At 46.8% G+C, this 12,385-nt stretch overlaps 1 protein-coding gene across 1 annotated transcript; it reads right to left on the bottom strand.

Annotated features, from left to right (window-relative positions):
* LOC117649921 lies at positions 1-5,194 on the bottom strand. The gene is made up of 11 exons (XM_034393106.1): positions 4,988-5,194; positions 4,491-4,610; positions 3,909-4,037; positions 3,581-3,658; positions 3,336-3,488; positions 2,838-2,939; positions 2,587-2,742; positions 2,090-2,191; positions 1,881-1,991; positions 1,627-1,710; positions 1-1,176 (listed from the first exon to the last, which is right to left on the bottom strand). The coding sequence occupies exons 1-11, from the start codon at positions 5,090-5,092 to the stop codon at positions 58-60; spliced, it is 2,259 nt and encodes a 752-aa protein (XP_034248997.1). The 5' UTR covers positions 5,093-5,194; the 3' UTR covers positions 1-57.
* Between the last annotated feature and the right edge of the window lie 7,191 nt (positions 5,195-12,385).

Raw genomic sequence — 12,385 nt, 5'->3', positions numbered from 1 at the left:
GAGGAGCAGCAGTTAAGACAGACAGGCATTTTACTCCCCTTATGACCTTTTTAGTCCTCAATGCCTCAGCTGCATCCTCCAGCATCTGTTGAAGAGTTCTTGAAGGTGGAAAAGGGTAACTGAAGCGGAATTTTCTAGCACCTCCCAACTCTTCACCCTTGATAAGACACCACGAACAACTATATATTCCCCTCTGTGCGCATGGATTCCCTGTACATCCCACCTAAGGCCAGAATCTGCCACAAGTGAGAGAAGATACAGCTTAACATGCCAATAAACATTGTCTTCAACTTTAATATTAAATCCTTCATTAGATAAATGTTTAATTTTGTCTACAATTGGTGGAAGAAATACATCAGTTTGTACCTTTTTTCCAAACCATAGGCCAGCAAGGATTAAATTATTCATCCTTAGTACTGGGGGTAGTTCATTTATCATAAGAAAACAAGGTGTGATAGAAACAGTACTAGTCACAAATAGGGCAACACCATCGACAGACATTGATACTGAGACATAATGAGTATTGCTGGAAAAATCAAGATATGACAGAAATTTTCGATATACTGAACCATCATACAGATCCCGCATCACTCTATCATGGTTTGAATTTTCAAAGAGACTTTTGGGATTTAACAGTTTCCTTCGTACATTCTGGTCTTGTAGAAGTAAAGCAATCTGTGATGGTACATCAAAACATACGAAGTATGTGGCTTTGGAAAGGTCAGATATCACATTGGAGTGGGCACACTTTGTATTAGGGCATGTCTTAGTCTTGACTTTCATTTCAATAAGTTCACTACTACCTAACATTTTAGTGCATTTACAACAATAAAAAAAATATGTCAAACTTGATTTAGGAAAAAATACAGAGTCTATAAGAAAGCGAGTATCTGGAAGGATTCGCCTTCCTACAATCCAGTTAACTAATTTCATCAAATCTTCTTTCTCGTGGTGTGTCCACCTATGCCTTTGAGATAAACCTATCACCATTTGGATAATGTCGTTAGGGTTCACTGTTGGTTGAGAAGGGATATCTTCTGAATATACACCATGGAGTTTAGTTAGCAACTTCTGAAAACCATCAGTCCCAGTTACGACATTGTCTGGCATGTTCTCTGCAATGTGGGCTTCGTTTTCTTGCTCTTCATTGGCGTCTGAAGAGATAGACTCATTTGCCTGTGAGGAAACAAAGATTTTTCCAGTTAATATTACTTTAGTTTTTCTTGCATGTTTGGTTTTAATTTAGTCATGAGACAATGTTCCTTCTTGATAATCAGTGTCAAGAAATGCGACATGGTATGGAGAAATCAAACTTCTGATCTCAGACCGCGAACAATTTTGAGTTTTAATGTTTCTGCGTAAGCTTTTGGATCAACCAGTTGGTCAAAATTTTGGCCTCGTTGCCTTTTGTTTGATACAATACCACAAGGTTTCTGAGCAGAGGTCCACTTTGTCCAAACCAAACCACCTTTCTTGACACTCGATATCAAAAAGGAACATATTCTTAAGGCTAAATGAATACCAAACAATCCAAAGAAAATAAACAAAGGAGCCACAAATTTTTTTTCCATGTTTAAGGTAAAACCCCCCTTAGTTCTTATTTGAAGTAAATCTCATTTGACTGACCTGGTCACCATCCCAGAGACCCATGTCTCTGTTTTGATTCTCAAAACCACAGTGTTCAATATTGACACTATCAGACATGTTATCCTGAAAACAAAGAGAAGATAAAATCAAATCGTATAAAATCAATAACTAGGAAACAAACACACTACACTTTACAGCTTCAAAAACCTAGAATACATTACTGAACTACAATACATTACAGAAAAATGAAGAAAGAACTCAAGACATTTCAATGTGGAAAAAATGTTGCTTACCATTTCAAAGTCAGTCGTTTGTTCAGAATGAAGGGAGGCATTGTCAAAATTTTGAAAAAGGCCATCACTGCCAGATTCACTATTAGACTCATCTGCAGACGAATGCTGAGTCTGCAACAGTATGGAAAATAAAAACAATTTTTAAAAAAATGCACTGCTTAGAGAGCAGCAGAAGTTTCATACATCATGGAATAATTTGATATCCTTACCTGTTCCTCAGTTACTGATGCACTGTGCTCCGATTCAGACAGAGTATTCTGAGTGGGATCTTCTTCATTGGCTGCGCCACCACCATCTCTGTTTGGATTACGCTGCAAAAGAGAGTACCAGATGTTAAATTGTTGCACCAGACAGCTTGATTGGATAGGCTCCATGTCCATTTATTTTTGGCTACTTTGGAAATATTATTTCAAATTGAGTTCTTCAAATGCAATAGACAGAGGTCTTGTTGACTCTATTGAGGTGAAAATGTTGATTCATGTGAGAAATTCTCAAGTACATTGTGAGGACTTGTTTCCTTGAATCAACTTTTCACCACTTGAGGTAGAGAAGAAAAGATGAGGAACATAAGGGTGGAAAAAAATTATCATATGTAATGAAAGCTAACTTCTCACCACAGTAATCAATACCCCAATCCAATGCCAGTGCCATCAATCATTTGAAAGAAGATTCACATAAAGAAGACAGACATTAATTTTCAACTCACAAGTCTCTTGTTGCGTAAGGTGACAAAGTTGTTGTGCATACTTGAAGAATCGGACTCCGAAGTTTGTTCCTCATGAGGTCCGGCTTTATCAGTAATTTGCTCAGGACCATCCTCATCGTATTCTGATTCGGAGTCATTTGGAGAAGAATGATCTGTCTGAGACATTATGAGAAATAAAAACAATTAAAGTGATACACTGCTTGGAGAGCAGGGAAAGATTTTTACATCATGAAAAATTTTGAGATCCTTACCTGTTCCTCAGTTGCTGATGCACTGTGCTCCGATTCAGACAGAGTAATCTGAGTGGGTTCTCTCTCATTAGCTGCGTCAAAACCATCTCTGTTTGGATTACGCTGTAAAAGAGAGTACCAGATGTTAAATTGTTGCACCTGACAACTTGATTGGATAGGCTCCATGTCCATTTATTTTTGGCTACTTTGGAAATATTATTTCAAATTGAGTTCTTCAAATGCAATAGACAGAGGTCTTGTTGACTCTATTGAGGTGAAAATGTTGATTCATGTGAGAAGTTCTCAAGTACATTGTGAGGACTTGTTTCCTTGAATCAACTTTTCACCACTTCAGGTAGAGAAGAAAAGATAAGCAACATAAGGGTGGAAAAAAAATTATCATATGTAATGAAAGCTAACTTCTCACCACAGTAATCAATACCCCAATCCAATGCCAGTGTCATCAATCATTAGAAAGACGATTCACATAAAGAGGACAGACATTAATTTTCAACTCACAAGTCTCTTGTTGCGTAAGGTGACAAAGTTGTGCCCACTTGAAGAATCGGAATCTGAAGTTTGTTCCTCATGAGGCCCGGCTTTATCAGTAATTTGCTCAGGACCATCCTCATCGTATTCTGATTCGGAGTCATTTGGAGAAGAATGATCTGTCTGAGACATGAGAAATAAAAACAATTAAAATGATACACTGCTTGGAGAGCAGGAAAAGATTTTTACATCATGAAATATTTTGAGATCCTTACCTGTTCCTCAGCTCCTGATTCACTGTGTTCTGGTTCAGAGATAATGATCTGATTTGGATCTCCTTCATTTGGGTTACGCTGCAAAAGAGAGTAACAGCTTTACTGGACAGTTGGCCTCAGACATAGACTTGGAGACTTGCTGCTTGGGATTGACTCCTTAAAAGGTATAATAAATAAAGGGCATAAATTAAAATAAATCTTTTGGAAAACATCATATTTATCTATATTTCAATTTTCAAAGTAGACTACTTTTAGGCCAAAAATTTATTTCTAATACAAAGTATCAAAAGCAAGAAAAAACACAAGAAGTAAGTCATGCACAACTTACGCATCTCTTGTTATGTAAGTTGACGAAGTCATCATATTCACTGCTAGATTCGGAATCGGAAAGATGTCCAGGATCGGATGCTTCAATGGAGTCGTCAGAATCATCAAGGGATTCACTCTCAGGTTGAGGCTGCAATGAAACAGAAAAGGAAAAGAAAAGAAATTACTTATGAGACAGGATAAGATTCTACTTTTAACATGTTATAATGGTTTGGTTTGAGGAGAGCAGCAAGACTTACAGAAGCAAAGATAAAAAATAATATACTATGAACAGTATGGAATAGCTGCTATGGTGATGACTCATTAATACCTTGTTTAAAAGTATCATCACTGCAGAACTTAATTAATACAAGTATAGCTCCACTCATAAAAACAAACATACTTTACACAGCTTTTCGAATTCCTCGACAAATGTCATAAAAAAAATTACAAACAAACTACTGAACGCTCAACATTTTCTCAAGCCCCACCTGATACAATATAAAAAATTAGCCACTCCTAATTGGAGTAGGAAGAGAATCAAACATCGACAGAACACTTAGAGACTTTGTTTTCATGTAACATTTTCTCTACACTTCCATACCTGTTGGTTATGTTCGGCAGCATCCGCATCATGATAATCTGTCAATCCTTGCAGCTCCGCTCCCTGTTGCAGATCAGCGTTTAGTGGAGCATTCTCTCCAGCTGTGTCATTTTGTTGTCGCTGTAAAACAAGTAAAGCAAAATTAGAACACGATAAATCACAATAGTGGTTAGAACCTGCACATCAAAATCACAGTTTCCTTCAAGAAAAAGCTAGCATCGAGAAAGTTCTTTACACTAGGCCCTATATTATTATGTTAAAAGCGTGAAAATGCTCAGCCATAGAGTGTGTTGCATAAATACAAGTTCAAGTTAGGGATTCCGACTCAAAGCAGCTGGGGCCAAAAATAAACCACAAGACACAGAAGTATCTGTGATAAATTTTAAGGAGAATGACTACATCATGTTGTCTGCTGAGGTTATGCATGCATTTGTTGTGCTACAGTAGGCATAGAAGCTGTCATAATATCAATGTTTATAACACTACAGGACGCTTACATTTCGATATCGTTGTGTAGATTCGGGAACATCACATTCATGAGCCAGATCTCGGTCGTAATAACTTTTATACTTCGCAGGTCTCTTTTTCTTTGATCTACCCATGAAGACGACAGAAGACACTAGTCCAAAACATGTCTCAAACAACTGTTCCGCACCTCGCCCGTTTCGAACGCAAAGGGGAGTGAGAAAAAGACTCCAGCCGAAACCGACCCGAGTCCGAGCCGAAGTTGGCCGAAGTCAAACCGAGCGGAGCCGAACGAGCCGAACGAGCCGAACGCCTGTGACGCACAGGTTAGGCACCCAATCGAACTCGCCTGTGGTGCGGGATTGCCTACCTTCACGGAGCGCTGCGACACGGTGCAACTTATCGCGTGCGGCTACCGTTTCGCCACTTGTCGCACTCAATTAACGGTGCCGCGTGACTAAAAACTTCCAACTCTGAAAAGAAACTTACCAAACTTAGAAAAATAAGGTCAGATTCTGAAACTCTGGAGTGAGATTTAAAAACTAAGAGACCCCAATGTGAAACTCTGGAGCAAGACTCTAGAGCCCGCCACTCTGAAACCTTGGGGTGAGACTCTAAAACTCAGAAGCCCCACTCTGACACTCTAGAGTGAGACTCAGGAACTCAGAAGTCCCACTCTGACACTCTAGAGTGAGACTCAGGAACTCAGAAGTCCCACTCTAACACTCTAGAGTGAGACTCAGGAACTCAGAAGTCCCACTCTGACACTCTAGACTGAGACTCAGGAACTCAGGAAAAAACTCTGGAACTCAGGAAAAAAACTCTGGAACTCAGGAAAAAACTCTGAAACTCTAAGATTTCAGAGTCTTTTTCAGAGTGGATTTACCCTAGTGCATAACGCAGTGCAAAATGTTGTTTTATCTGCACTCAAGATTCATAGTGCTTGCAGTGTTAGAGTAAACCGGGCCATTCCTTACGGTGTGCTTAATGTCCCAGCCCCCCCCCCCCCCCCCCCCCCCCCCCAAACCTGGTGCAGCTCCGCCCCGACGCCCATCATCGACGGGCTGTCCACTTCTGCTGCCCCTATGAGGATCGGCCTGCCGCCCTGATCCGGGCCCGAGAAGCCAAGCACCAGGCCTATGATCCGATCGCCGACCACCTGCGAGCCTCTGGGTGAAACTGCACCGTCGGCGCGATTGTAGTTGGCGCCCTGGGGGCGTGGGACTTCCGTAATAAGTACGTGCTTGCTGGTCTTGGCGTAACACCCCGATCTATAGGGTACTTTCGTCGAATCCTGAACCGGAAGCAAGCAGACCAGCAGACGCCAAATTGGCCGGAAACTAACCTCTCTTCGGATCCTAAACTACAGCCGAGCTGTACGAATATTGCTCGCGAAACACACAAGCACTGCAAACAAGTATCAAACGACTGTTTATGTTCAAGTGTGGCCGATACCTTTGACGAACGTCTCTTTCCCATGTCAAGTTTGGATCTACTTCCGCCAACATGGCGTCTGTGTGCTTCCGGTTCAGGGATCTACGAAAGTACCCTATTCCTCTGCTAGCATCTACTGCCTGTGCCGCTGCTATCAAGTGGTCCCGGGACGTGTACGTCGAGCGTGTGTCCGGACAGCGGCAGTTCCGAGAGGGACCCCCACCGCCCACCTTGCCAGCCGCACGGCAAAACCAACGTCCGGGTTTCCCAGGCGCACCCTGGAAAAATGCCCTGTTTTTCCAGGGTGCGCCTGGGAAACCCGGACGTTGGTTTTGCCGTGCGCCGCCGACTCACCGGCCGGCTGACCCCGTTAAGCACACCTCCAAAAGTTAAGTACACTTGGGCTTTTATTCTCTCTGTTAATTTTGCTGCCCGTGTTGTGTGTGCCTTAAGTGTGTAATTATTGTAATTTCTGTGAAACAGCTCCTTTGATTCTTGCCCCATCCTGCTCGCAGTATGGCACGGCCTCTGCGCTTAAAGTTGTATTCTCTTGTCCCCATGGTTCTCCATATTTTTCGCTGGTTTCCCCCTGTGCCCCGTGGCTGCGCTTAAGCACTGCTTACCACCTTAATTAAGCACATCATGTGCATTAAAGCGCCTCCCGCTCCCCCAGTTCCCGCCCTTAAGGCACTTGTGCTTAAGCACATTAAGCGCATTAAGCGCACTTTTACTATGTTTGTGTAATTTGTCTGTCTGAGCATTAATCCACTGGTGTCCTGTTGCAGGTTGACGGCGTTCCAGGGGCACCGAACTCACTTCGGTGTCAATAAGTGCCCCTGCGACGAGCTCACCTGCAGCAGGACACCGGCGGATTGACTTCAGTTTTTCATAAATAGTGTGTCAGGCGACTAAGGCCAAAGAGCCACTTTCAATTTTATTAATGTTAAGGCACTTTGCCACCCGGTTCGCCCCGGGACACGCTCAGCCTCAAATCAATTGTACCCAGGGGCTCCTTATTTATTGTACATCAAGCAAATCCTTAGAGATACTCACTACGCGAGTAGCGCTTAGTGGGTCCCCCAATGTACTATTACGTCCCCGAAATACACCAGCAATATCACGGCCTCAGCAACCATCCGTTAATACGGGCAAGCGTGGGAAATCTCCAAGGACGTAGGACTGAGGAAGTCGACATACCCAGCTGGAACTGCCAAATTCGGTGCTTGCAAGGAAGGCCTGAAGAGGCTTGCTAGAACTCCATACCTAGATGCTATGCCAAGGCTCTCGGACTGCCGGGCATTCATCGCTGAGTGTGAGGAGATAGAAGAAGGCGGGGCCGAGTACCACATCGGTTCCCAGTATCTGACTGGACACGAACACAAAGCCACTTCTGGACACTCCACCATTGCAAGGAGGATTGGTACTTATGTGAATGCCATGCGCAAAAAAGTGTAAGCTGTCTGAAGCAGCAGCATTCTCGGCAGAGAATATGGCCACATACGAAGACCAATTTGTAGGGTGGGAGAATACCTGCAATGCCCTGGCTATGGCAGATATTGACCAAGTAGACATCGAGGTCTTCGGTATCACTGGCAAGGCAGCTCCTGAAGCCGCGGACCTATGGGCAGTGTTAGGTATTTTCAACTAGACGCTAGATGGAGAGGTCTTAGAGGTAGCTAACAGGCTCCGCGCTCCCTGTTGGCGATGGCTATGCGAAAACATTTAAGAACAAAGCCATGGAGTTGGCAGGGTCGCGGCTCTGCAGCAGTGCCACGAAGGATTAAAGTTGGCAGCGAACCATTTACTACGTCAGAGACAAAAACGCAACAGAATGGGTGGTGAATGCTTGTGCGTGGTCCGTACGGCTTTTCGTGCTCAGGGCATTGATTTTACTGTATTAAAGGTGGGACCTGAGCATCTGGCTAAACACAATGCCACTATGTACCAACGTGAAAAATGTTAATAACCAATGAAAGATTTTTTGACCAGAATTCTGATACAAGGTAGGTTTACGCCAGACCGCGTCTTGTCGTAACAGGCTTCGCGATGTCTCGCGGCCTATTCCTCCAATCCGCGCCTGGCGTACCTACCTTGGCCTGCGGCGCTAGCCTGCCTTCGGCAGGCATTGGCTTGTCCATCATCATCGGTTACTTCTTACTTGTTGCATGCAGCCCCCCAGACCCCCTTTTATTCTAGATAGAGTTGCTTCATCTACAGATAACACGATCTTGACCCTTGTAACTTTTTAACTTGTCGGGGCAGGGGGGCTCCGCCCCCCAGACCCTCCTTTCTTCAAGACAGAAGTGATCTACCTGCAGAAAACTCGATTTTTCGCCGTTTTTAGGTGTTTTTCGCCTAAAAAAACTGAACCACGTGAGCTGGGATAGTGAAATTTCGCGTGTGCCGAGCCAAGGACATGTCTAATAACCCTGCAAAATCTCAGCCAGATCGGCCGAGCCGTTCAGGAGGAGTAGTGCACACACACACACACAGACGGACGGACAGACAGACAGACAAAACTTCGAGGGGTGAATCACTATAGTGTACTGTAGTGTACACTAGTGTACTCATGTGTACAAATTTGCGCGTATTTAGTGTACTCACAGGTTCAAAAAGGGCAAAAATCACTAGTTTTGCGACCGATTTGGCGTTGAGTGCTGGTTGGTGGTTTGAGTACTCTTGGTCACCAGGCTCCACAATGAATACACTCAGAGAAATCAAAATCCCCAGCATAAATATGGGAAAGCTGAGCTGGGCATTGCCGCCGGTGTGGACCCTGCACTCGATGACTCGCTGAAACTGCCTGTTCTGACAGGGATAAGTGCTGGTAAGGCAGCCTGTTACGCCGCTTCATGGGCACACATGAAAGACAGCAGATAAGCGAGACTTCATGGCAGCTGCGGCCGCAGCTGTTGTGCTTTGCGGTGGGACGTCCGCAGCGTGTGCGTATACACGGACAATCACTGTGCCAGACAAGAAAGTCACCGACTACTACGAACTGCACAAGAATGCCATAGATAAGGCAACAGCTGAAGCCAAAGTGAATAAGACTGCGACCATCGTTATGAGCGGTAAACTTAATTGGTTTTCGACGAACCATCACACAGGCAGCGACAGAAGCAAGCTGTCGGGCTGCGTCGGAAAGGCATGGAAAGCTACGATGGATGCAGAGATCCACGAGAATAATGTCTCGGCTGTTCATACTGCTGGTCACTGGGCATCAACGAAGTTGGTTTTAGCAACTGTGGGCCACCCCTTCGTTGCTGATGCAACCCATCCAGCTGTGCCAGAGAGGACATACATCCAGCCTCCGGACCCACACTACGCAGGGACCGGCGTCACTGCGACCAAGGATGCGCAACTCAGAATGGGGTCAAACCCTGTTGGCACCGCAGAGATCTTTATAGTCCATGCGACGGCTAAGCAGCTCCTCACCCATGAGTCAGCATTTCTCCTCCCAGACCTGAGCGATCCGAGCCACTACCCAAGCGCGGTTAAGGAGGTGGAATCGAACCCAATAGAGTATCACGTGGCAGCATGTTCTAGGTAAAGAAGCCAACCAAGGTCATCAGTGAGCTACCTACTACACACTTCAGTTTGCAGAGCAGTGCCTTGCGGCGCGCGGAGCACCGCCAACGCGCACTTAAGCGGCCAGGACGACGGAGGGCGAGGCGCGCGAAGCACTTGCCATTCAGGGGCCGGTGGGCACCCCGTCTGAGTCAGGCACCTTGGATTTGGAACTGCATATTCCCTCTAAGTACCCAAATGTCCCTACTGGGATAAGTTCATTTATTATTCTACTCATTCTTGTTTGATTTGCATTTTGCATTCCCACACTTGATAAGTGCTTCTCATTATTCCAGGTTTTGTTCAAAACTCCATTGTATAAAGTTACGCTTGAATCAAGCATTAAGTTACGCTTGAAATCAAGCATAGGCTAGAAATTCCCTCGTGCATTTAGATAGGGAAAATCTTGGCGGATGAGCCTGTTACGCTTGATTTCAAGCGTGAACTGATTACGCTTGAAAACAGTGGGTAATACTACGCTTTAGTTTTACCAGTGTTGACACAACACTGCCCCCAAACTATGGCGGATGCGACACGCAGAGGTTCAGATGCCGAGTGAATAACCTTCTGTGCATCGCGGCCTGTAGGGGCTGCAAGGGCAAATGCTCCAACAGCAGGTATTTGCCAAAACTGCAAAATGTCGTCGTAGAATGCTCAAAAGGGCACCCTTTATGAGTGTTTCTCCTCGTTGTCTAAAGGCAACCTCAAGTTAAAAGTCAACCGCATGACACTCCTATGCTTGAGTGATAGTTCCGGCCCTGTTCTGTTAATAAAGTTAACCAATCGTGACCTGTTCTCATTAGAAAAGCTTAGCATCAAGGGCGAGCGCCTGCAGGGTTGGCAACCCGGCGTAGCTGATCGACTTGCCATCGTCAAGACGGACGTCCAAACCGGCGCTTTCCCCAAGGCGCTTGCCCCCATGGCGCTCGCCATGGTAAGGCGGCAAGCCAAGCGGGACATGCCAGCAGTGGAGGCTGCCTTCAAGGCTGCGAGGCTCCAGCTGCCGGAGGAAATGGCCGTGGAATTGGCCGACACGTGGGCGGCCCGCTACAGCGCCGCCACGCCGGAGTAAGAGCAGCACGGCAGCACAAACCTGATGGCCAGCAAAACGGCATTTTTCAAGGCCACCATTCCTCTCCCGAGAGAATGACTTTTCAAAGACTATCAACCCTTGTCCCCTTCGCTCTCCGTGTCGGGACGCCCAGCCCAGCAAGGCTGCCTCATTCGCTTGCCGCCGTGCCCGTCGGAAAGATGTCCGGATTCGATGCCCTCGCCCTCGAAGCAGTTGCGCGAGCGTTGAAGAGCTCGTTGACAGGAGTCATCGAGGAGGCCCTGTCGAGCGGGACCCTCGGCGACGCGGCCACCAGCGAGGCCATCCGCACCGTGTTGACGGTCGGGGACGAGGTCCTCCCCTTCGCACAGTCTCTGCTGGAGGCTGTGCGGCGCGAGGCGGCGGAGAATGTCGCGAAGAAATGGTCGACGTGTGGGCGGCGCGCTACACCGCCACCAAGGCGGAGTAACATCAGCACGGCAGCACCAACCTGCCGGCCAGGCTAAAAGCCACCATTCATCTCCCGAGAGAATGACTTTTCAAAGACCATAGCGAACCCTCCTCCCCTTCGCTCTCCGTGAGCGCACTCACACACACACACACACACTTGCAAGCGTGACGTGGGGCGCAGGGGCGTAGCGTAGGGATACACAGCAAGGCTACGTTCTTGCCATTCCTGGCATTTGCTTGCCGCCGTCCTGCTCGGAAAGACCACCTCTGCTCCGATGTCTTCCGACCCAGAGGCCGTCGCCGCCATGGCGGAGGTCGTGAAGACGATGACGGCCGTCGTGAAGCAGGACGTCAAGAGCGGCGCATTCCCCAAGGCGCTTGCCCGCTCGCCATGGTGAGGCGGCAAGCCAAGCGGGACATGCCGGCCATGGAGGCTGCCTTCAAGGCTGCGAGGCTCAAGCGGCTGCAGCTGGCGGAAGAAATGGCCGCGGACCTGGCCAACAAGTGGGCGGCCCACTACACCGCCCCCACGTCGGAGTAACGGCAGCACCAAACTGACGGCCAGGTTAAAAGCCGACAAAACAGCCTTTATTAAGGCCACTATTCCTCTCCCGAGACAATGACTTTTTAAAGACCATGAACCCTCGGAGGTCGTGAAGACGATGACGGCCATCGTCAAGAAGGACGTCCAGAGCGGCGCATTCCCCAAGGCGCTCGCCATGGTGAGGCGGCAAGCCAAGAGGGAGATGCCGGCCATAGAGGCTGCCTTCAAGGCTGCGAGGCTCCAGCGGCTGCAGCTGGCGGAAGAAATGGCCGCGGACTTGGTCGACATGTGGGCGGCCCGCTACACCGCCGCCACGCCGGAGTAACAGCAACACGGCAGCACCAAACTGACACGGTCAGATTAAAAGCCGACAAAACGGCGTTT

The sequence above is a fragment of the Thrips palmi genome, unplaced genomic scaffold (genome assembly GCF_012932325.1).
Source record: "Thrips palmi isolate BJ-2018 unplaced genomic scaffold, TpBJ-2018v1 HiC_scaffold_4, whole genome shotgun sequence".
Lineage (NCBI taxonomy): Eukaryota > Metazoa > Arthropoda > Insecta > Thysanoptera > Thripidae > Thrips > Thrips palmi.
This window is presented reverse-complemented; position numbering and strand designations above follow the sequence as displayed.